Genomic DNA, 24,771 nt, shown 5'->3' on the forward strand with positions numbered 1-24,771 from the left:
GTCCATTTGAGTAAAAATCAGTAAAATTACCTCTACAGGGCAAGTAGGATTCAGTCCTGCTGACCAAGAACATAACAGAAGATATTTTAAATTTGCACAAAGCCCAGTGCAGTCACCTGGAGTACTCACGTGGCCCTTTGGCTCATGAAGGAAACTGGAACCTGAATATGAACCACCACCATAGCTGAACGACTTGTCAGAGAAATCTCGCTTCTTGCAGGAAAACTGCTTTAAAAGTTACCTTTTTCTGCTGTAATAAGTGCCTTTGTAGACAAGCTAATAAAAATCTCAGTACATAAATTTATTTGTACTTTAATTTCTATTTTATAGTTGCCCTTCAATAAAGGAGGCAAACAATGTCTCCAAATTGTTTTTAAGTAAGAGTTTGAAGTCAGACTGTGAAACTCCAATGAAATATAAAGATGTTTTTGGCTCTATTAATGTTGGCAACTTCCTTTCTCCTTTGTTACTAGCAGGGAAGAAGATGCCTGATGCCAGCACCTGGGTTGAAAATTAACTGAAATCTCCTGAAAAAGGGCTGACCACTGTTCTGCTCCATATCTCTTTGCTTTATTATAATACTCTTTAAAAGATGACACTGCAGTTCAAGTCCAGAACCACTCTACAGAACAATGAATAGTGTTCACTGAAATCACCATTCCTGTGAACTTCACAAAAAAACACAGCAGGAAAATTAAAGATACAGTACTCCAGACTGACCAAGGTTCTGCTGGCATGGGAATGAAAGAGGGTTCTGCAGCTAGAGGCCACTAAGCCATTAGGATCAGACTCTTAATAATGCCCATGGAAATGTTTCTGTTCTGTTTAAATCACTGATTGCTCAAACCTTTAATTGGGTCACTGAAATTTAGTATTTCAGCCAAAACAAGCTAAGAACTGAAATAATTGTGCAGACTGCTACTGTCCAAGAGGACCACTGTATCTTTAAATGTATCCTGGATTAAACAAAGGTTTTATCTACACTTGTTAAATTATTGCACAGACCATTACACTGACAAGTACATTATGAACCCATAGAATGTTACAGTCTGGCCTGGAAAATAAAAGCAGCAGCATTATCCTTGAGGTCTCAGCCATGAGGGAGAGCTGGCCAAGCACTTCTTGAATTGTAATAATTACTAATAGGTTTGAAGACACAAATGAAACATTTTAAAATAATCCCTAACTGCTAGGATTATGTTTGGGAGCATTCTCCAACACTTCCACTCTTTTGCAAATGGCACTTAGTTTGATTTCTTGACATTTTTCTTTTATCAGGCTACCTGCAGAAATCCAGCTGCTCTGCATTTTCCAAAGTTGAAGCCATACAAAGAAATAAAAGCTTGGGTCACCATGGGATTTGAACCAGCCATTGCAATGTCCAACTGGTGCAGCAATTTCACCTACTGCACATCTCCTGGCAGTTCGCTTGTTTGACTTAAAACTGCAACTCCACGGGGTGGGATGGAAAGGGGAGCGGAGCCCTGGTCACCCCAGCAGAGGGGGAGCCCACGGTGACACCCGGGCCCTCCAAACCACACACTGAGGCTCATGGCTGGATCCTCACTCAGCCAGGCAGCCTCAGCTCCAGCAGCCTGCACTCAATGCCTCTGCTCCTCATCAGGCCAAAAAGGGAGGATCTGGGGAGGAAGAGGAATTAAAAAAGAAAAAAAGTCTGATTCATGAACGCTTGCTCCACACCTGCAACTTGATGGGATGCATCTCTTCATAGCGCAGAAACCTCCCAGCCACCTACTCTGAAAAAAAGTAAAATTCAGTAAAACAGAGGGTGTGCAAAAGAAAATGCCCTCGTTTTGTCCTCTCCTCTGGAAGACATGATCACACGTTGAGGCTCAGACAAGCCATTAAAAAATGCCCATGTGCCTGTCAAACTGACCAGCTGGCACACTGGTTTTGTGTCTGCAGTTACACCTTCTGCCATTATATTGGGTTTTTTGGATCTTCCAGGAACATCTTTCTGCCAGTTGTATCATTTTGTTGCTTCCCTACAACACTGAAGAAAGAGAGATGGCAACTGTTCTGTCCCTGTCTCCTCAACTGGAGGGAAAATCCTTACCCAAAGCTTCTGCTTGAGCAGGGCTCTGGCTGTTTGATTTAGAACATAAAAGTTTCAAAAGCTACAAAAATCAAATCAAAAGAACAAATGGCTCATGCCAATCGTGGCTGCAAGTGATACATAAATAAACCACTTCTGTCCCAGGCAAAGCTCACAGCTGAGGAGAATGTGCACACACACATCACAATACCATTGACTGAGTGGACTGAAATAAAGGTTCTCCTGCCACGAGCCATTTCAGGAGGTTTATGAAAGAGAAACTGTAATAAATTTATACAGAAGCAGCTGAATCAGCTTCAGACTGGGCAGCAGACACGTTGACAAGGAGGCAACAGAGGTGTAAGCATAAAAAAACAAAGTTATGTTTGACATGCAGCTAAGCTATGACAAAATTATACTTGGAACTGGAGAAAAGCAGAAAAAAATCCTTGTTTTACAGTTGGGCTGTGAACGCTGCCAGTGGTACCACGAGCAGCACTGCAAACCAAGAGCTCTTGTGCCTTTGGCACTTCCAAAGGGAAAGGACACCTCAGGAATGGCTCAGCCTGGAGGAGCACTTTCCAGACGTGGGTCTGGAGCAGCTCTGGGTCCTGCTGCAGAGGCTCGGAGAGCACGAGCTTCAGACCACGCTATCAGGAGAAGCCGGGGGGAAAAAAGAAATCCCAACTCTTGTGGAACAGGGTGAGAAAAGACTGGAAAAATATTCTGTTCACCATCCGAAAGATCCTTCTGATAGAAATACAGAATCAGGTTGTAAATAGAGCTACTTCTACTCAGGCTTAAGCCTTTAAAATCTGCTACTTTTGAGGAAATTCATTTTCTTTCCTTTTTAAACTGTTGATATTACTATCTGCTCAAAAACCTCTGTGAGGAGTAAAAGAAGTGAAGTGTTATTTAAGGTAATTTTGACACCTTTGGTTGGTTGTTGAACAAGTAAACCATTTTTAAAAAGTAAAGGCTTTTTAGCTCAGTAATAGGATCTACAGGGTTCACAGAAAGAACTCCATGCTGGTAAAGCAGAGCACATAAAAGATCATGATTTGAGTTTCAAGCAAGCTGATTGTTTTCGTGCTGAGGGTACATTCACAACCCATCCCCCAAAATAAAATGGGATACCTATGACACCTTTGATGTTACAGTCACAATTCTTCTCTAGAAGTTATCGTTTGTGTCATGCAAAGCGATTTGTTGGGTCAAAACTGACACATAACTCAATCTCCTGTTCCAGTCCTTAATGCTGACAAGGAGTTTCTCAAGTTTCCAAAATAGTGTTTCTTTAACAAGATCCAGGAAGAAAATGTGGAGAAATATATGACAGAAACAGAGATACAGCTTGACACACGAAGAATCGTTTGGAAAACATCTGCTTAAATTAAATTTTACTATTAAATCCAGACACCTACTCATCTTGAAAGGGGCTTGCTGCCAGGCTCTTTCCTCAGTGTTCTCATATTTTCCACCCATTTTTTCTTGCTGGAATCTTCTCTATAATTTTTTTTTTTTCACTGCCAGGTTGCCAAACAGATGTCCAGAAGGCCGTAAGCAGCAGAAAGACTTCATTTTTAACAGCATTAATAAAATACTACACAGGTAGAAGGAAGAAAGAGAAAAAAGAGAGCACATAAAATACTCAAACTGGGGCAAGGGTGTAGGTGAGGAAGGAAAACACTACAGCTTTGCTTTTCTGTGTGGCAGAGCTGCACAGTACCAACTCAATCCACTGAGTAAGGTGGGCAAGTAGAGCCATTCTGGATGTCCCTTGAGAGCTCAGGTCAAACCTGTCAGTTTACACAAATAATCATCTAGCTCTAGATTCCTTCTGAATTCTAAAAGGAAAAAATAAGTTTTAAAATATTAAAAAAAAATAATGTCACAATGTTTAAAAACAAAGCTCCAATAAAAAATATGTTAAAGACCATCTTGAATTGCCAGACTTCCTGTAGTCAGAGCAATCCATAAGGCATTGGAACAAGATGTATCCAATTGCAGCTTGCTCAGTTAATGGCTGTCTTTCCAAGTCACACCCTGTCCTTTGTTTGCAATAAACACCCCAAATCTCAAATTAGATGAGGACTGGATGAACACCTATTAACTTACACATGCAAGGTTGTGCCATGGAAGTGTCCTTGCACTGATTTCTTTCCGTTAACATTTGTGTTAAGAAAGTTGCTGTAGCCAGCTCCAGTAGTGCAAGGAGAATATAGTTACCACTATCCTTAAAAAAGGGAGAGCCACCTTTATGTAAGAAAAGATTCAGATGCTACTTTTTTTTTCCCTAAACCAGGGTAGAAGGAAGGAGAATGAATGGGAAGCACAAACAGATCAGAAAGGTCAACCATGATACTCCAGGCGTGTGTAAAACTTCCTCCCCTCCATCAGCCAGCACAGCCTCCCTTTCCCAGCTGTGCAAAGCAGGGTTAACAGAGTCCTAGAAGTCATCCCACGCATTTTTTGTTGCCTTAGGAGGTTTTCTGGTTTTGCTCTCCCCTCCTGTGTTCTCCCAGTTGGTCTCCCAGTTTTCCCAGCTGTCGCTGTTACTGTTCTTGTTGGAGACCGTTCCCGAGCCCCACACGTCCCAGCTATCCGAGCTCTTCTTCTCTGTGGAATTGTCCACATAGGTCCAGCTCTCACTGCTTGGAGATTTATGAGCTTTTGGTGGATCTGAGTTGCCAAAGGTCTCCCAGAAGTTTTGATATATAGCATTGTTCTGGTAGCCCTCCCCTCCACTGTTCTGGTAGCTGTCTCCCTCAGCTGGTCTTTTGGGGAGTGGGGAGGGGGGAAGGAAGGTAGAAATAAATTAGTTTTGCCAAACATAACAACAAAAATCAATGACTCCAAAGAAAACTATAATTCTACTGCCTTTGCTTAAAAGAAACCTAAAAACCCTGATGATAAAGGCAGAACTAAATATTGCTCCAAATGATGTAAGTTTGCAGTCTAATTCAAAGATTGTTAATAGATTTAACAGGCCCAGGGCAAGGGAATGTGCATTTGGCGTAAGTTTTAAACCAAGAGGTGTGCGTTGCTTTGTTCTCAGTTTAAACAGAGTTATAAACAAAGTTATATTGAATTCCTCCCTATTACATAGAGGAGGACTGTTAGCAAAGACAGAATAAATTATTAATATTGAAAAATTACCTTTCACTATTATACTACAGAGAATGTACAGGAGATAAAATCATGTGTTTAAAGAGATAGAAAATAGGAACAAAAAATTACCTTTCAGAATTATCATCTGGTTTGCCTGAAAAGAAAGTGGTGACATCTCTCCATCCCTTACTTCCCACTCCCTGAACCTACAGAATAAAAAAAAGACACTCCATTCATTTGGATTGAACCAACACCTCTGCCAAGTCCAACAGCAAAAGCCACAACACATTCCCCCACTTGTTCCAATAAATCAAACACATTTAACTGACAGCTCATTCATGTTTTTGATGGGCAGTTACGTGGTGGATGTAGATAACATACATCTGACAGCATCATGATTCTGGAAAGGGTGGGAAGCAGGTCAGGCTTAGCTTTTTCACCCATTAGTGTAACATCTTTTAAATTCTCTCCTAGACTTCCTTGACAAAAATACTGGAATTAGTCCTTACATAAAATTCAACTTAATGAAAGCACTGACATTTTATGATTAACATAACTCTAATTTATATTTCTACTGTTCTAAAAAGCTATTTTCACTCTGTTTCAGCATTATTTCACTACCCCTGTAAAACAGGCCAAAAGTTGAGTCCCAGAATTGGATTAGAAATATAAATTCTGAAGTGTCACCATGAAAGGTACTATTCTGAGTTACAGACATAGAGGATGAATCCCAGAATTCAGCCTGAGAGCGGCCAGGCTCTAAACAGAACAGGTAACATCATTTATTTTATTTTATTCAAATAGTACCAAAATCTAAGACACTGAGCTGGTCTGTGAGAGTGTTTCCAGTGCTGACTTTCCCAGTGCTAAAAGACACACATTCCTGGGTAACACCATGCAATTTATCACCACAGGTGTTAGTCTGTGCAGGATTTCTGTGCTTGGCAGCCTCAGGCAGCACTTACCGCGTCACCGAGCACCGAGAGCAGCGGACGGCAAAGGAGAAAGGTGCAGAGCATTAATAAGTTTTACTGGACCAGTGGAACACAAGCTGTCTCCATATTCCCTCACACATTTTCTTTGCTGTTTAGGACACTGGCTGTTTATAACCATACCATGTCCTCATTCAAATTACTAAGAGGACACCACCATGCCTGTGCAGCTTTTAACACCCCAGCAGAAGTGCTGCCCGCTGAGAATTACACTTTCCAAATTTCTATATTCAACACAAGCACAGACCAAAGCTGCATTGGGGTTTTCTATCATTTTTCATAAGAATATGGAGACTGGCTTGACTTGTTTGGCCTCCTTAAAGCCAGGCAGGCCACCTCATACCTTGCTGGCCAACTGCGATACCCCCGTGGTGACCTCCTCAAATATTTTCCCCTCTTTCACCTATGTGGACCAAAATATTGGTAATTAGTCATAAAACAGAGGATTACTGAAACCTTCAGGCACGCTCACTTGTGCTTAACAGCTAAAATGTATAAAAACCCAACCCCAAACTGAATTAAAATAGGTTTAAGTCAAATTAACAAAGTTAAGAAAATGATATACAAAGTCCGTTGATCTATAGTGGAGTGAACCTCGGTCCTTTGAGTTTGTGGGAATTTTCTATGGCTAAACACCCAGTTTGAGGAAGTATCACACCCAGTTTGAGGCAGGTATCATTTACACACAGTTCAGCTAGCATTACACTACTGCTGAGCATAAAAATACCAGTACAAAAAACATCTGCAAACATGAAGCTTTACGAATATATTCTACCACGTATAAAGATTGTGTTTAGAAACTTAACAGATCCCTTTTATTCTCTTTTACAGATGCTTATTTAAATATTAAAAGGGATTTGAACTTTGCTGAAACACAATACAACAGGTACCTTTCACCACTTAATAAATGGCAGTTGTTCCAAAGCAAGTGACTTTGTATAACCATATAGAGAATAGTTATTTCAAAAAGTAACACTTATTTAGAACTAACAGCACAACATCCTAAGGGAAATGGATCTCTTTTTAACACAGAATACGTAATTCCTCGTTAAATTGTCCTACAAAATAAAAATCAGCTCAAGGAAATGCACCCTAAAAATAACCCTGAAAATAATGCAACTAAGACCTCTGAAATAAGCTGTGGATAATTCTAGGGAACAGAAAACCAGTTAGAGTCTTCTCCTGTGGTTTGAAACGCCATGTAAAGAATGGTGAATTAATAAAGGTAATGAAAGAGAAATTAGTCTGCAGTATCATTAAAACATTCTTTTCAAATGGCTCAAAGATATTTGCCTGAATTAAAATAAAGCTGGCAGGTAGATGGTAAAACACTAGGAACTTAACTGAGATACAACTACTAATACATATAAATATCTATATATACATATATTTAAATAACTGATTTTATTTCCATTTAGGGTGCATTTTCCCCTTGTTCCATCGTCCACTACTGAAAGCATGAAATCTATAAAATGGTATCTAACAAGAACGAATGTGACAGACTCTGGTAGACATGAGAAAGGTTGGTGGAAGGAATTTACCCCTCATCAACATTTTTCTGTAACAGCCTAACTTTGAGTTGTTTGATGTTTCCCTTTTTCAGAAAACCCCCCTGAGAACCTGGGCAGCTGTGACAGGAGGAATCAACCACTCCCTGAGTGAGTATAACCGTTTTTCTGCAAGTCATTTACTAGTTCCAAAGTTACCTTTTCCTGTGCAGGTTTGAGAACATTTTCATTTAATGTCTGACCTAACTCTGATGCCTATTTAAAAGCAAAACAAAAACAAAGTCAGTTATTTTTTTTAAAAAAAACCCCAATAAAAACCCACAGGCAACACCTTCTGCAGGCTCATTTCTCAGCATTATCTCCAAAAACACATGAAGCCTTTAGCTTTGATTCATACAAGCAGAATGAGCTGAAAAGCACACACAGCAAAGTGCTGTAGGAGGCATTAAAAGACAATAAATTAAAATCAGATAGACATGGCAATAGATGCCCAGAGCCCAAGCAAAATCTGACCTTGCACTGGAAGCAGAAGCAATGATTCAACCAGCAACAGCTTCAAGGATGGGCCCCTTACTAATGCCTGCAGCTGAATATTTGGAAAAACTGACCTCATTCCCCCCTTATTTTTCCATACTAATTAAATTACTTGTAGAATTAGATCTTTTGGGCTGATTTTCCCACAATTCCTCTGTCTTGTAGTGCTCCAGTTGTCATCTGTTAGTAAGAGCCTAAGTGTTTCTGAGCAATACACAAGAGCCAAAGCTGTGACAGAAGATTTCTGTTATTTTTTTAAAGCTCCAGGTTTGCAGGGTGAAAAAACAATGAACTTCAGAAATCTGTTGCAATCCAGAACAAGATGCACAAGGACATTGTACTTCAGAGGCAGTTTACAAAAATGTAAGCCCACAGTCTAAGTCACAAAATTACTTTCCTAAGGCAATGCTGACAAGGACAGCAGGTTTAGAAGAGTTTGAAATCATTCATTTCTCTATGACCATATTAAGCCTTTGACAGATTTAAGCTTTCTTCACAACTGCCATATCATACTGAGTGCCTTCTGAATGATCCTGGTTAATCCAAGAGAGCCAATATGCCAGGCAATTAAGTTTCATTTCCTAAGGGTTCATATTTTATCACTACCATTGGTCAGGGTGTGAGCCTTCACTCATGTTCTTCCCGGGAATGGAGCACCTTAAACATCTTTCCTCCACAGACTCCCAGGTGTCTAAGAAGCCTTTCTCTTAGCCACAGCATTCCCAGGATCTCCCCTTTCCCCAGCCATTGTCTCCAGTACTTCTACTCCTTACTGGATAGAAGTTCTTTGAGAAGCAAAGGCAAAAGCAAACCCCACTTCCACCCAGTGAGAAACATGAATGCAAATCACAAAGGGCTTGTTACCTTTGGAAGTGAGGCTACAAAGTGTTTAAGAAAAACAACAAAAAAAGGGGTGTTCTCACCTTTGAAAAACCCTTTGGAGTCTACTGAACCCAGCAAACTGTTTATAAGAAAGAGTGTAATGCACCCAGACTAACAGTTCAGGTGTCCTAAATAGAGTCACTGCTACAATTAGAAAGAATTCTTATCTGATCCCTCTTAGTCAAGCGCATAATTTTGTAAATGTGGAATGGAAAGATTTGGGTACAATTGTATTTTCATCTGAATCACTTCATCTTTCCTTCCTATTGCTGAATTTAGGACAGCACTCTAACCACCATTACAAACACTTCATTCAAGTGTCTGCCTTCCAACAACACCCAGCTCTTGGCACATTCCTGGGGCAGACATGCAAACAGAAATCCTGAAATCATCAGAATGTGGACAGCAGCACAGTCAATTTTCGGACAGCACACAGCTCGGGTATCTCTACCCAACTGAACAAATTTTAAGTAGGTTTGAAGAAATGTTACCATACAAAACACACAACATAATTCTAAACAGATTTGACGTAAGGCAGAAAAAGAAAAGACAGCTCAAGAGCAAATGCACATATTCAGCACGAACAGACAAGGAGTCCATGCACAAGAACAGATGTGAGGGTGTTACCGGCTCTGGCTGCTGCTTGTAGCCCCAAAACTTTACCCAGAGAGCAAAAGAGAAAAGAGCAAGGAAGGTAGAAGCAGCTTTTAGCAAAAAATTGGCAGCATTTTTTCAGGCAAGTTAAGTAGCATGAACCTTTTCCAACTTTTAACATCTACTGACAAGAGAAACAGTGAAATGTGTTTGGTCACTGGACCCCAAATACACTTTTAACCAATGTAGTGCATCAAAAAAGTGCTAAATCTTTTCTGCAAAGGGTCAGAAGTTTCAGGAACAAAATTTAATTTTCAGTAACACAGCTTAGACTCTAGAGCGCCACGTTGCTGTGGTCCTTGTCAGTAGATGTGATGAGCTTTTAAACTTAATATTCTATTTGTATTTGTTAATAATAATAAAGAAAGAAAAGCTTCTAAAAGGGAAACTGCCAGAAGGAGTGAAGAGGAAGACCTGTAGAAAAACTAGTTTTTCTTAAGCCAGGCAGTAAACACTTTAAAGCTTTGAAATAGGAAGTTTGGGTACTTTAACAAGGCATTTTTGTTGCAAACATGCCCAAGTTTGGCCATTTGAAGGATTAATATCCCAGTGCATAGACCTGTCTGAACACCAACGTCTGCAGCTGGCACATTTGTTTTGAGCAATACTTTCTATGCCTATCAAAAAGCCAACCAGGCTAATGCTGCACATACACAAGAGTTAGAGTTCAATTAAAACTCCTGAACCATCTATAAATATATATAAGGCTTATCTCACCCAGAACTAGGCAAATTAGGAATCCCATTCTTTTATACATTTCTACATTTCAATTTAAAACTTTTCCTTGCAGACAGATCTTGGTTATGTCAGAGCTCTGTGTAATTCTGACTCTGTTTTAACCCCAGTTTGATAAATGAAATGCTTTTGTCATTGCTACTTTTTAAAATACACACAGGCAAATTGATTTATTAATAATGAGCAGTTCACATTTGTAACACCTTACTAGGCTTCAGCCATGGGAAGACCGCTTGCATTGTATTTTATCACCACGAAAACTACTTCAAGATAGTTGAAGATTCACAGAAGTAAGATAAGGGGATGTTAAGTTTGTAAGCTCTGCAGCCTCTCCAATACATCCAACAGGAACAAACAGCAGAGTATCCCTGTTTATCTCTTGCTTAATTTGATCACTGCAGCTGATTGCAACTCCCATGGAATTAAAAGCTAGAACTAAACACTACTGTGCACTGTGAAGGAAAAGCACACTGGTCTGTTGATGATCAAATCTAAGTCAATTGGTGCAGGCAAACACATGGCATTTAAAGACAATTACACTGACTAAGAGCTAATCTATAATCACCTTCTGACTTGCTTGAGATCCAAATCTGGTAGCCTGTGAAAAGAAACAAAAACATTCAGGTTTATCAGGAATAAATCCTTTGATTTTTAAAGACACACATTTAGAAATGCTGCATTATCCTCTCCAAGGTAATGGAGCTTTGGTAGAATTTCACAATGAAAAGAACACAACCATATCACCACCCCTGGCATTCCATTGCTTTGGGGAAGTGTCAGTCTTTCCCAACTTGCAGCAGAGGGAAGAAAGGGTCTTCAAAATGGACTAGACCTTGGTGGGCCAGTGTAGGTGAGTATCAATATTTTTGTCTACTATAATGTCACCCAAAGTACCAGGTAATTGTTATGTCTATGAAGATTTGGAATAATATTAAGCAAAACTGAAAAAAAGTTGCAATGCATTATGTTCACAAAAATATTTAGTCTCTTTCCATCAGCATCTATGCAAAATGTAATACATTCTTATTTCCTCTGGTTTTAAATGACAGTGAGTCGAATCACTGTCACTCAAGTGTGCAAATTTGTAGAACATGCAGAACATGAAGACCATGCCTCAATTTTTCCCAAATCATCCCACTGGACACAATCTTGGCCCAATGAGCTTTTTATTTAAACTGACAAAAATGCTGCAGCTAAGACACAAGACAAAGCAAGGAAAAATAGAAACCCATCACCAGTTTTTAACTTGGTATCAAATTCCTGCTGAAAAATGCAATTTAGCCTTGCTTGGCACAGATTGAAATTCTGAATTTTCTGCTTTATAATGAAAGCTTTTCTTGAGTTCTTTCTTGATGCTTAAATCCAGTGGACAGATTTACAAAAATGTCCATCCAGAAACATGAGAAATGGTTAAGAGATCTCCATTCAATATGTAACTATTTTATGAGCCATAGGCAAAGACAGGAGAGCAAAATTTAGCTAGTCTTGGTAATACTTTTAAGGATTCATCACTATTAGAACACAATTGGAATCTCCAGAATTCACAAGAATTAACTAAACCACATTTTATTTACTTACACCCTCTTTAGCAGCTGAGGCAATTTTGCTTGCTCCGGTTGTAAAACTGCTCCATCCCTTTAAAGAAAGCAAGAAAATCATGAGCTACATGTTAATAATAATAGCAAATAATCAAGTTTTAATGAAAACAGATTAGCTTAAGTCAAAATTCTCTAATACAGCTTGTCCTGTAGTCCTAAGAACTACCTGCTAATGAGAGAAAAACTAGAGCCTCTCACTTAACTGAAATAGAGCGATGAACTGCAGTATTTGTGTCAATGTGAACAAGCCAGAGTGTTTCAGATGTCACTCTGCTAAAAATGGCTACAAATTTGGGAAAAATCATCCCATGCAGTGGAAGGCAAATTAGTTTCCTCACCAGGATGAACAGCCATGCCAAGAACTCAGCCTCCCAGAAATACAGGACTTCAGAGCACACGGCAATGTGCGTCTGTGCTCACACGAGGGCATTTCAGCCAGGACATTCAGGGAGATCCTGCGCTCCAAGAATGGCTCACAGGAACGTGAATAGTGTCCCCTCTGCTTGGCTGTCTCAGCTCACCTGCAATACATTGCAGATGTGCTTTCTAATCTGAACTCTCTGGCCTAAAAACTGTGAGACACCTAGAAAATACTCAGCTGATCCCAAGCAGCCTGTGGGATCACCTGGAATATGGTGATCAACCTCTTCAAAGGCTCAGGCATTACCTTTCTGTGGTAAGTTCTAGTGAAAGTATTTATTTATTTTTAAATAAACAGCAGAACCTGGTGTGGGTATTTAGGCCAGTGAGGCTCTACAGAGGGCTGTTGGCCACTAACCTTGGTAGGATACCTTACTCTATTTCCAAATGACTCCAAACCCCAAATATTGTTCAGCACTGTGACTTTGCAGCCTGTCAAAGCACCAGGATGGCCCTGACTGCCTCTGACTTTATTCCCATTTTATTTCAACAATGCATCTTTCACTATCTTTACTTGAATCATGACAACTGTTCAGCCATATGCTGTTATCTGTTCACACCCTGTCACAAGTATTTCAAATGTTTTCATCACTGCTCATGGCTTCTGGCACTCACATACACACACATTTCAGTTGTTTTCCTCAGAACATCTGTAATATGGTTAATAGATTTAATTCCCTACAGGTAATTACATTTTTTTCCTTCAGCCCTGTTGATTATGTCTTAATCCACTGCTATATCGTCACTTATTTCTATGAACTAATACCAGACATAACTCTTAAGTTTTGCTCAAATTTCTCCATTTTCCCTTTTAAAGTTCACCAATATCTTCTTCACTCTTTGAGAATACAACCAATACTCTGCATCTCTCCGTATCCACCTGCAGTCTTTAGTTTCTCTTCTCTTCTCTGCTTATGTTCTCCCAAACCAGGACAAAATAGAAGAAAATGGTAATACAGAAAGCTCCAAGTAATTCCTTACTGAGTACAACGAGGACATGGCATTATTCAGGAAGTCATCCTCTTTTTTTGGAGGGTTTACTGTGTTCCCAAACCCCACGTAGCGATTCTCTTGGCCACTGCCACAGGAAAAGGAATAAATAGTATCTGTATCAGCATGCAGCCATTAGAAGAACTGAAAAGCATGGAAGAATGACAATTGGTTTTGCACCTGGAAAATAAAGTCCTTTAGCACCCAGCACCCAAAATACAAAACTACTCACTTCATAAAGACATAGCACCAAGGATCCACTGAGGAATCCTTGGACAACACAATTTCCTCTGTGCAAGCTAATGTGGTCTTAATGATTCTCCAGGTTTAACAGATCACTGACATCAGAAAGCTGAGTAAATCCTAATAAAGTGATACATGAAAATGAGAAAAGGAATGAAAGAAGCTTTATAAATGCCTCTGTTTAATTCAAATCACTGTAAGGTACAACATACAATCAGAATTCGCTGGTCTTGAACCCACCACAGTAACATCTGGAGTTACAAACTTTTTATTCAATGCTTCAAACATTTTGTTATGGTAGAGAGAGGCACTCAGAAAGTCAGTAAATATTGCATTACCCTTGGTAGGAGCTGACATCATCATTTAACCAGTCTTCAAAAGCCTTGTCAGAAGAGGCAGTTGCAGTGTGAGATTGTCCAGCAGAACTGAAATAAAACATTGAAGAATCAAAGCCATGTAAAGCAAAACCCACTAGCTCAGCAGTGCAGCTTCATGTATATCACCACAATACAGGTTAAAAATTGATTAATTATATCATCTATCAAGTAGGGAACTCTAATGCAACCACTAAAAGGCATGAAGCTCTTGTTCCTTTGATTTACAACTACTTTTGCAGTTAACTTGTATCTTTAGTGCACAGAGTAACAACCACTACAAGCAAAAGCAGAACAACAGAATTGCTGTGGTACAAGAGCTTTGATGCTCCTATGGTAATTAGCACCACAAGGGAAAAGTCTGTTTCTTCTTCCCTAGCATCCAATCCATCATCAAACTGGCGCAGCACCACAGTTAAGGTGAGGATGTCATACACTACCTGTGAGTGACACAAGTGTCTAATTTCAGGTGCATTTCAACTCAGGATAACACAAACATGGCTTGTCCCCTGCTCTCCCTCACTTGTCTCTGCCATCATTTAAGGTTCAGGTGCACGGGGTGGGAATGATTCCAAAAATAAAAGTCCTGTTACCTCATACTCCATAACTTCAGCTTGTTCAGACACCAACAGCAACAGGGTAAACCCAGCAGACACTAAATATCAGGTTTTGATGTTGTATCTGTATCTGATGCTGTATCTGTACCCACATTAGATAAGCAGGGCACCTACCGGTGAGCAGAAGACAGAGACATTTTAGGTTGAGGTGGGGTCCAGTTCCTGGCAGGAGAAGTTTCAATGGACCACTCCTTGCCTTCAGCTACTGTAGCTACCTACAAGAGGAAGAATAGTCAAGAATAGGTCAGAGATTCCATAGAAGTTATAAACTGGTTCTGTAATATGAGGACAACCTATTTTTGCAATCTGCTGCCAGCTCCATGGATCAATTAATCTGTTTTCACAATAAACCATTTTTTTTCTGGCTCCCAGGCTGTGATGTTGAATTGAACACTGGTTTTATTTCAGGCAACTGAAATACAAAATTAAGACAATTTCCTCAAAGAGGCAGGTTTGGTTTGAAGAGGAAAGACTGGATTAATGAAGACAAGTAAGCCTTAATCACACAGTAATGGGGGAACAGAACTACGTTATTGTTGTACGTTACTACATACACTAAAGATTTATCAAAAATCACTTTGGATACAACTGTACAGGTGAAATAGTGAAGTGAGGAGTGAGACAGCTGCACTTACTAAACAGCTGCAACAAACTGCAGCACTGAAAATCTGAGCTACCTCAGCTAAATACAGAAATTAAAATTTCAATAGCAAACTCTGACAAGACTTGGGAAGAAGCACTCTAAGACCTGTAGGGTCCCAAGAGGGCAGGCCTGGACTGCCTACTCTGAGGTACCAGACCCTCTGGATACCGTTGGGCTAAATTAGAAAGAGTTACCCAAAATAAGGAAGTTAGTCCAGAAAGGCTCCTGCCTGCCCAAGACACTCTTTTCTAACCCCACCGTATCTCCCAGGCAGGACAACATTCCTTTTCTCTTCTGCCAAATACTTGAGCCATGAACTCATTCAGGTTTACATTAACTCTTCCAGGATTCCACTCTCTCACATTTACCTTTTCAGGAACCACTGCACAGATTCAGAGTTGCAACTTTGCCTCCTTTCAAAACCAAGTGCTTACAAAGCACTTTGATATTTTCAGATCCTCGGGGTGAGCACACACCTAAAACTGAGCTTACCTGGTCTCTAAACAGAGCTGCAGCTTTGCTGTTGTATTTCTCTTGCATTGTCCAGCATGGATCATAATCATCTTGAGACTCCAAGAACTCTCGGAATTTGCTGTTACCTCCAGCCTTCATTTTCTCCAGCTCAATATCCTTCCACTTGTCCATGGTTACAGAACGCACAAAACTGAAAAGCAGGTTTTAAAAAACAATTTTAGACCACAGCTTGTTATAATTTCCTGCTGTATCAACAGTGACACAAAAAAGCTTATTACAACCTATCTCAAAAGTTGAGAGTATAAACATGTTAGAGAACACTCTCCAAGTACCGAAAGACAGATCATCATAAGAAGGTGGGCAGATCCTCACTGAAATAAGCCAAAATCATGTCATTTATTGGCATTTAAAGGAGACAGTCAACAGAAGGCAAGTGACAGAAAAAGCAGCTTCCTTCGAGTCCAGAAATTAATCTAACCCACTATGTAACAGAAACTTTTCCCATAACTTCACTCTGCAATTTTCTTCCCTGTCTATTATCATGTATCCTGACGGTTGGACTCGATGATCTCAGAAGTCTCTTCCAACCTTGGCAATTCTATGATTCTATGTCCTCATCTCAAAAATTTCCTTTTTTCTTCCAAGCCACATACACAACAGTTCAAACCGCTCCCTTCCTGTGCAATTTCTACTCACTAATGAGCTTCAAATCACCCCTCGAAAAGCAAAGAATGTACTTCTGAATGGCCTCCTTGCTTTGGTGATTTCCCTCCTGGACTTTCTCTCCTTTCCTCATTTGAATAACTGTTCCCTGCTTTGGCCGTATTACATACACACACTGTGGATCTCCAGAACCCTTAACAGTTCTTATTCCATAGACTCCCATCTCAGCTGAGCATGTTTCTTGGAAAACAACAAAAACTATCATTTATACTGCAAAGAGAACAGGAATCTCCTGAACAGAATAAAGCTGTTTTGTACTCTAACTTTATACCCAACTAGTTACAGACAAGGCACAGAGAGAAAAGCCCACTTTGGAGAGGAGCACGAAGCAAAACTGCCAGTGAAATGTTGGATTTGAGACATTCTATACATTTCAAAGCAACACAGGCTGTTCACAGCCATAATGCACCCTGAGGTAATGCAACTCAGTCCATGGTCTGTTGGAAAGGCTGACCTGAGGTGAACTCCCAAGCCTCGGTGTTTTCCTGAGCACTCAAGACAGATCCAAATTCCATAGGTCACACTCACCCACTGGGGGTTAAATGCACCACATTCAAAACAAACCTGTGAGAGAAGAACAATTATTTCTTCAATCTGCCATAACTGTCTGTGGGAAGTTTTCATAGTGCAGCTCAAAAAGGCAAATCATGAAAACATAGAAAATAATTTCAGAAGGGAGAGTTCTTATTGTTTGGAAACACCTTCCCTGATAACATACATTTCCTTCAAGTATTTATTTATGCTCTTGGATTATAAAAATTACTGTACTAACTACAAAAAACCAGAGAGGAAATACACACAAGCAAATGGAAATTACTGAGCAAAGAATTAGTTTTGATTTCATCTCCATCTAAAGATCGTAATTTTCTCACATTGTTCTCATCTTGTGCTCTGACTTCCTTGAGGACTTTCCTTGTTCTTGGACTTGCCATGATTCTGCAAAGGGAGAAAAAGAAAAAACTAAGTCATGATCACGGATTTGATTTCGGTAGGATGCTCAGTACCTCACAAGCACAGTTCTGTGATAAAGAGCTTGGAATCTAAACCACTGACTCACAACCAGCTGCAGAGGAAAAACAGACAAACCAAACCACCATAAACCCCACAATCTTACTTTTCCATTTACTTTGCACTTCTAGGGGGATTTAGTCATCTTAACTCCATCACTGGAATGGTGTAATTCAGTCATGGCTGAAAAGTGGGCAGGGGGTGATAAACACGGGAATTCTTCTATGCCACAAATTGTATCAAAACAGACTCTACTGGATGCTGCTCCCAGACCCATCCACTACCCTTCCTGAAAGCACTTCATAACATCCATGATTTCACAGGATCACATGCACACAACTCATCAGATCTATGCAAAAAATAGCAGAAACTCTTACACTTAAGAGTGCTGAACACATTGCTAAAAGAACCCCTTACTAGATGATACAAGAGCTTGTAATTTTCCAGAAATACTGAGTTTGCTTGTCAATTGAGTTCTAAGAAATTAAGGCAGTTATTGGGACCTTTACACAAAACAGAATTCTAATTCAACAGACATGCCTCGCTGGCAGACCACATCATGTCAGTCTAATTTTTATGACGCAGAAAACAGCAGGGAGTGCTGTCAAGCTATAGCTAAAATTCACATTAAGACAAAAAATGTGATTCACACACAGTACACAGCCTGGAAAAACCCAAAGTACACAAAGCACTCATAATTAGAAGAACTGTAGTGTAGGGTGCAGCGTAAGACTGCAATTTAGATAAAAAATAAATTCCTATTTCCAACTAATAGCATCATATTTAAATTAACTTTAAATAAATAACATCTGTTCTCCCTTTTTGCTTCCTCTCCATCTTTTCATTTCTACTCCAGAAAACAAACTTCTAAGATGCAATAAAAGACAAAAGTCGCCAAGCTGACTAGAAGCAGCACCAACTACAAAGAGTCAAGCTTATTGGCCAGTCAAGATGCAAAGCATAAAACAGCAGGTTGGTATTTTCACCAAGCACTGGTGTGAGAGGCAAAAATACCTTTATGCAACTCTCTGACACTATTTCACTGTGCTATTTGACAAAATAATCAAAAGTCCTTAGAACATCAATAAAATGAACAATCTCACAAAAATTTTAGAAGGTAAATGATTAAAGTGTTACATACAACTGCCACAGCCCCAGGGCATGGAGGGAGGGTGTATCTTTAATAAATAAAGGAAGGGTGTTTAAAAAGGAAAAATGCTACAGGTAAGAAAACAATGTATTTGTATGACTTATGTCAACTTCTTAGAAATCTCTAGAGCAGAGTAGTACAATAAATAGTGCTGTGCATCACCAGCTAAGATAACATGACTCAGAAAGGAAAAAGCTCAATGTTGTACCCACATATTGCCACTGCTAAAAGCAGAAGGTGCTTGTAGCAGAACTCACTGCCTTTTATCTAAAGCACTTATTCCTCTGTAAACATCTTGTTGACAAATGCTTAATTCTGTGGAATTTAAGGAGCAGTGTTTTCACTGATGTTTAGAATGTGCTACCTTTTCAGCCTTAATTACTTTGCATTAGGCAAAACCAGGTAATTGTGATAAAAGTGTTTTAGACTCATAAGGTTACTACAAGTAGTGGTGAATAAAACCTTCCTGTCATCCTGCGTTAAAATAAAACTGAACACAGTTATTTTTGTCAATAATCCGATAAAAATTATGTAACTTTCAGAATAGGAGAATGAAAGTGTGGCAAGCGACCCCTCATATAATGAAACACACCTTTTCCAATAGCATTCCAATAACATTTAGCCTTCCATAACTTATTCATGTGCATGTGAGCAGGAAGGGAGATAACACTACATGCATTTGCTTATGCCCTAAATAACAACCATAAACACATTTACATGGCTCCCAGTCCATGTCCTCAATTCCACTATTTGTCCCTGGTGAGATAAGGGAGAATTCTTCCTTTCTTCTGCAGTACAGAAATTAAGTAAATAACTCAGCAGGAACAGCCAGACAGACAACAGTGCACCTTCTGGGCCCTCCTCTTTGCCATTACTGCTGCTTTCTCTTTGCATGCCAATGCCTCTTCCTCAGGAATGAATTTCCCCAGCATCTTCCTGTGCATTACTGACAACTTCCAAGGCTCCTCTCTTTAGCTGGACGTTCAATCCTCTTAGCACTACTCTTCCTTTACCATTTTTCCTCCTTTTTCACAGGTTTTCAATCAGAATAAGCAACAAAGGCAGTCTACATGCAAAGGCCTTCCAGCCTCAACGGCAGATGAGCACTGCTGGAGCTGAACAGGAAAGCTGAAGAGTCTTCCCACTCCAATTCTGCACGTGCCAGGAATTGTCTCTAAAACAGAAAGTTACATCCATCCTCCAACAGCCAATATCCAGCCCCCCTTGTGTTTATACACGAGTTTCAGATCTCCAGCTCCAAGGTGATAGAGGAAGCAATTGCTTTCGGTTCTGCACCAAGTTCCCTGCTCAAACTATCACATCTGTCTGGTGGGAAGGCAGATCTTCATCCACACCATGACATCCAAGAAAGAAGGAGGCAACTAAAGCCACTAGCTTTTCACCTTGTCCTCCTCTACCAAAGCAATTGGAATTAAAGAACAAGGAAAAAATGTCATGTTCTGAACTTTCTAATAGGTAATGTCTTTAGAAGTGGCTAGTTTATTTTTAGTGATTTTCCCACAAAGTTTTAAGTGTTCAAATTGTCATTGATTACCACCAAAAAGCTGAGCCCTGGTAGCTGACTGGACATATAACCACGGTGCTGTTTAAGTTTAATGACTAAATACTGAAGAAAGAAGCTGCACAGCCACCTTAAAGAAAAATACATTGTTTTGATCTAATGTAAGTGGACATAAGCAGTAAAGAAAGTGTTTAGTTTAGGAGTAAGTTTCCATTGAAAAACATGAATATTTTTGACTACGGGTTCCAAAGCGGAAATAGACAGCTTCACACAGACCAATCTCACACTCTTATTTCCCAAACAATCTGCTCCCAGAGCAAAAACTAGATGTGCACAATATGTGTTTTCTGGTTATGAAATCTTTAGTTTCTAAACACAAGCAAAAAGAGAGAAGTGGACTAGAAGTGGAAATAACGTGTAATAGGACTTTGCTCCTCTGATGCAGCAGCAAATTCAGAGCCAACCTGCAAAGGCCTTTGCAATTCAGTGCATGAAGAGTCAGCGGCTGACGTGGCCTGCTGACTTCATGGACCTGAAGGCTCCCTGTGAGTCCCATCAGTGCAAAAAGGCCACAGCGGCTGAAGAAACCCTTGGAATCACACACTGCGCCTTTCTCCGTGGAGCTGTCACGGCTCACCTTCACAGATACATCAAAGACACACTTTTAAAGCGGCGCAGTTTCACACTCACCCGCCTCACCCAGCGCCTCGCAGGGCCGAGAGAAGGGCGATTCCTTCAGGCACACCTGCGGCACCCGGATCCCAGCGGCGTCCTGGAGCCTCCCTCAAAACATGGCCGGGTTCCGCCGAGCCCTCCGGCCTCTGCTTTCTGGGCAAGAAAATAACGCAGAAAAAGCTGAAATAGCGGGCAGGGAGATGCCTCCTGCCCGCCACGCCAGCCAGGCACCGGCACCTCGCCCGCCCTCGGCACCGTCCCGTGTCACAGCGCGGGGGGCCGGGCCCGAGCGCCGCCACCTCAGCGCTGGGCTGGGCTGGGCTGGCGGGGCAAGGGAGGCCCCGGCACAGCGAACCCCGGCTTGGAGAGCCGCGGCGACGGGGACGCACCACGGCCCTAAGCAGCACCGCCAGCCCTGGTCCCGATCCCCGTCCTGCTCCCAATCCCGGTCCCGATCCCAGTCCCGGCCGCCGGCCCGGTCCCGCCCGGCGCCGCCGACGTTGCAGGGCGCGAGGCATTGTGGGCGCGAGCCTTAACCCGCTGCGGTCCGGGGCGGGCGAGGAACGCCGAAAACGTCCAATTATATCCAACTCCGAATGTTCCAGGGAGAAGTTTAAGGGATTTGTTTCAACCAGGCAAAGTTGAAATAAATCTTTAAAGCGAACCCTGGGCGCGCGCTGCTCTCGGTGCGGTTCCAGGCTGCAAAAACGACCTCCGGGGGTTATCTCTGAGGAGAGGCTGCCCGTGGGGGTGAATTATATTGAATTATGTGAGTTTTCCTTAGACACTTATTGGTGTGAGCGAAGTGGGGTAAGCATGTGATGCCTCATGTTGCTCCCAGGCTGGGAATAGCAGATTGAGGGGCTGGTTGGACCTCCAGGCCTCCCCCAGCTTCACGTCCAGCTCTGCCTGTGCTGCTGTGGTCACACCTGGAGCACTGGGGTGGCTTGGGGCACCACACTGTAAGGAAGATCTAAAGCCACTAAGGAGCATCCAAAGGGGGCCACAAGGAAGAGGAAGGATCTAGGAGAAGCCATTAGAGGAGTGGCTGAGGGTACTTGGCTTGTTCAGAGGAGACTGAGGGGAGACATCATCCAGGTCTGCAGCTTCCTCATGAGGGGAAGCGGAGGAACAGCTCCCATCTCTGCTCTCTGGTGACTGGTGATAGGACAAAAGGGAATGGCTGAAACTGTGTCAGGGGAGGTTTAGGTTGGATATTAGGAAAAGGTTCTTCCCCCGGAGGGTGGTCAGGCACTGAAAAGGCTCCCCAGGGAATGGTCACGGCCCCAAGGCTGCCAGAGCTCAAGGAGCATTTGGACAACGCTCTCAGGGATGCACAAGGTGGGATTTTGCGGTTTCCTGTGCAGGGCCAGGAGTTGGACTCAATGATCCATGTGTGTCCCTTCTAACTCAGGATTTTGTCTCCAGAGATCCTCCCAAAGGTGAGGGTGGATCAGATGGAAAGAGCACCCGGAGTTGCTTTGCGGTGCTTGGAAGCACGGGCCAGGCGAGCACGTTTATGCCATCGTTAACTTCTTTTTAATCATCAGCTGTAGGCACAGGGCAATGGTTTAGTATTTATGTCTGAATCCCACAGAGACAATACGCTGCTCATTTCAGTGCAACTCCTAGTCTGGCCTCCGTACTTAATAAGTAGGCTATTATCTGACTATCAGTGCACGGGAGATTAACGGGAGCCATTTTCATTACCATTAATGGTGGCTACACACATAATGCTCTCACATCAATGAGAAGATAATGGGCTCTTAAGTGTGCGTGTGTAAGGCCGACAGAGGAAGGAGTATGAAATATAAAGCAAACTCAGCTTAAATAATTTGCTTTTCCAGTTAAGAAGAAAGTAATCTCTTCTCATAAGCACCATCATTTTCTGGTAAACGTGGACCAACAGGTAATGAGGTTCCCATTACACAAATGCTGTGTTACAGGCTCTAATGAGCATATTAATCTTTGTTTTTCCAAATAATTGGTAGATATTCCAGTGATTGGTGTTGGCATTGGCTCTGCAGTGGTTCTGGTGAATGTGTGTGCTCACAGCCTGAGCCAGGAGTCATCCTCAACCTCAGACACACAGGGAGCAGCAAAGACTCACCTACGTGAGGGCTGTGGGATGGGGCTGTCTGGTGTGCAGTAGGAATGAAGGGATGCCACAAACATTTGCCTTTCTCACCAAGCAAATAAATGCATGCCATTCCCTGGCAAGTCCAGTTTGCACCGTTCCTGGAATTTGGGATGGGTGCATAGCTCTCTCCCCATCTCTGCTATGTGTGGCAAATGTCTATTCTGAGGTAATAGATAATGCCAAGAAGAAACATTTACAAAGGCAGCCTGCACTGCCTTCACTACTTGTTCTCTTTTTCTGCTTATGAACTGTTTCTAGCTTGAAACTAAATGACAAATATTTTTAGCACAATTGCCATTGTTATAATTGTTATGCCCAATGTCAAGAACATATGAAACATGATGATAAGGAGCAAATTACAGCATAAAATAATACAAGGCAGGCACAGTATCCTTGAGCTGTTTTCCATGTTGAGATTTTCCAGATAGAAGTAATTTTGCTTGGCTTCAAAAGGACAATACACAAACATGTAAAGGTCAGTCTGATTTGAGAGCACAGAAAACAGCTAGAGCCAAATTCTGCAGAGATTTCATTAATAAGTTCACCATAATTGCCATGAAGAAGACTAATAGCAAGTGGAAGCTTACTAAGATAAGCTACCTAGTGTGCAATTTTGCTTGTAAGTTACTGATTGTGTTTGATGGCTTTGAAATTTCTTAAGGGGAAAAAAATCTCTGGAATAGGATTTAAACCAAAGAGCATTCATTTTCATTTTTTCCTGTTTTACAGATTTACTAAACCGTTTCTAATCTATTAATAAGACTAGATTTTGGTTATTAAATATTGCAGTCCTTGACATAAATGAAGCAGCATTACCGCTCGATTTAAATCGCACAAAAATACCTGAAAAATTCTCTAGAATAGCTGGGCAGCCTGGGCTTCAAATATTAAAGGCAAAAGAGATACCACAAAAACCTGTTTTGACTTGTTTACTGATACCTATGTGGGCTGAATTACAACACTCAGTAGTAGCAGCACTTGTCATGGACTGAGAAACTATGGATTTTTATTGCCTTTTTCCCTCCCAGCACACCTGAGATGAGCCACTATATCAGGATGTCACAACACTTAAATTGAGGGGGAACAAGAAGAAACGCAGATCCCTTCTCAGATAAATCTACTTAATAAATCTGAGGAGTGAGGAGCGAGGAATGGACCTGCTTGCATGATAAATATCACCACTGGAGTTCTGAGCTGTCATTGTGTGTGACTTACCTTACTGTGTGAATAACATACAACTGTGAATGTAACATGGAAGTGTGTCTGTAACACGGAACTGTGTCTGTAACTGTGTGAATAATAATGCAACCCCAAACTCAGCCCTTCTAGTGCCAGGAGAAGTCTGGTTAATTGATGGGACTGTGGTAACACCCTTTTCCTGCAGGGTTTTTTGGCACTTCTGCATGTTGCATGCTCTGAGTAGCACCCTGTGAACTGCAGGTTGTCACCTGAGCCACCAAAGACTTCATCTCATTTTCAACTTCACGGGCTGGAGAGTTCAGAGTGACTTTGGAGTGGGTCTTATCTTTGTAAATCTCGACAGAAGATTCCTACTAATGTTATGTCACATTAAAAAATACTAGAAAAATAATATGTGAAATATTTTCTGCCATGGGATGAAACACCAGTTGTTATTAAATGTTTATTTTTATATTATTATTTATTATGCTGAATGAATAAGAGTTATTTTTGTTAATCATAGCACTCAGGATTTTTGATATT

The 24,771-nt window shown here is 41.1% G+C and overlaps 1 protein-coding gene across 7 annotated transcripts; it reads right to left on the reverse strand.

Moving 5' to 3' along the window:
- Window positions 1-548: 548 nt before the first annotated feature.
- On the reverse strand, window positions 549-21,406 carry ARFGAP1 (ADP ribosylation factor GTPase activating protein 1). 7 transcript variants are annotated; one of them, XM_010396856.3, is made up of 15 exons: window positions 21,299-21,406; window positions 20,925-21,062; window positions 17,427-17,490; window positions 17,009-17,118; window positions 15,850-16,021; window positions 14,829-14,929; window positions 14,062-14,148; window positions 13,472-13,568; window positions 12,051-12,107; window positions 11,038-11,070; window positions 9,711-9,740; window positions 7,866-7,922; window positions 6,503-6,562; window positions 5,297-5,373; window positions 549-4,833 (listed from the first exon to the last, which is right to left on the reverse strand). In XM_010396856.3, exons 3-15 carry the CDS (start codon window positions 17,484-17,486, stop codon window positions 4,506-4,508), a joined length of 1,269 nt encoding a protein of 422 aa, XP_010395158.1. In that variant the 5' UTR covers window positions 17,487-17,490; window positions 20,925-21,062; window positions 21,299-21,406; the 3' UTR covers window positions 549-4,505. The 7 variants fall into 7 exon arrangements, with proteins under 7 accessions (XP_010395158.1, XP_010395159.1, XP_010395160.1 ...); XM_010396857.3 differs by lacking the exon at window positions 9,711-9,740; XM_010396858.3 differs by lacking the exon at window positions 6,503-6,562 and having other exon boundaries at window positions 5,297-5,367.
- Window positions 21,407-24,771: the final 3,365 nt, after the last annotated feature.

The sequence above is a fragment of the Corvus cornix genome, chromosome 20, assembly GCF_000738735.6.
Source record: "Corvus cornix cornix isolate S_Up_H32 chromosome 20, ASM73873v5, whole genome shotgun sequence".
Lineage (NCBI taxonomy): Eukaryota > Metazoa > Chordata > Aves > Passeriformes > Corvidae > Corvus > Corvus cornix.

What these genes read in the sequence shown, in the direction of transcription:
- ARFGAP1 (XM_010396856.3), bottom strand. Translation starts at nt 17,486, where the DNA reads ATGGCAAGTCCAAGAACAAGGAAAGTCCTCAAGGAAGTCAGAGCACAA. An exon ending in GAGCACAAGATGAGAACAAT is followed by an intron (nt 17,119 to 17,426) that starts GTGAGAAAATTA and finishes CTTCTCTCACAG; the next exon opens with GTTTGTTTTGAATGTGGTGC. An exon ending in ACAAGCAGCAGCCAGAGCCG is followed by an intron (nt 7,923 to 9,710) that starts GTAACACCCTCA and finishes GCTTTTAAATAG; the next exon opens with GCATCAGAGTTAGGTCAGAC.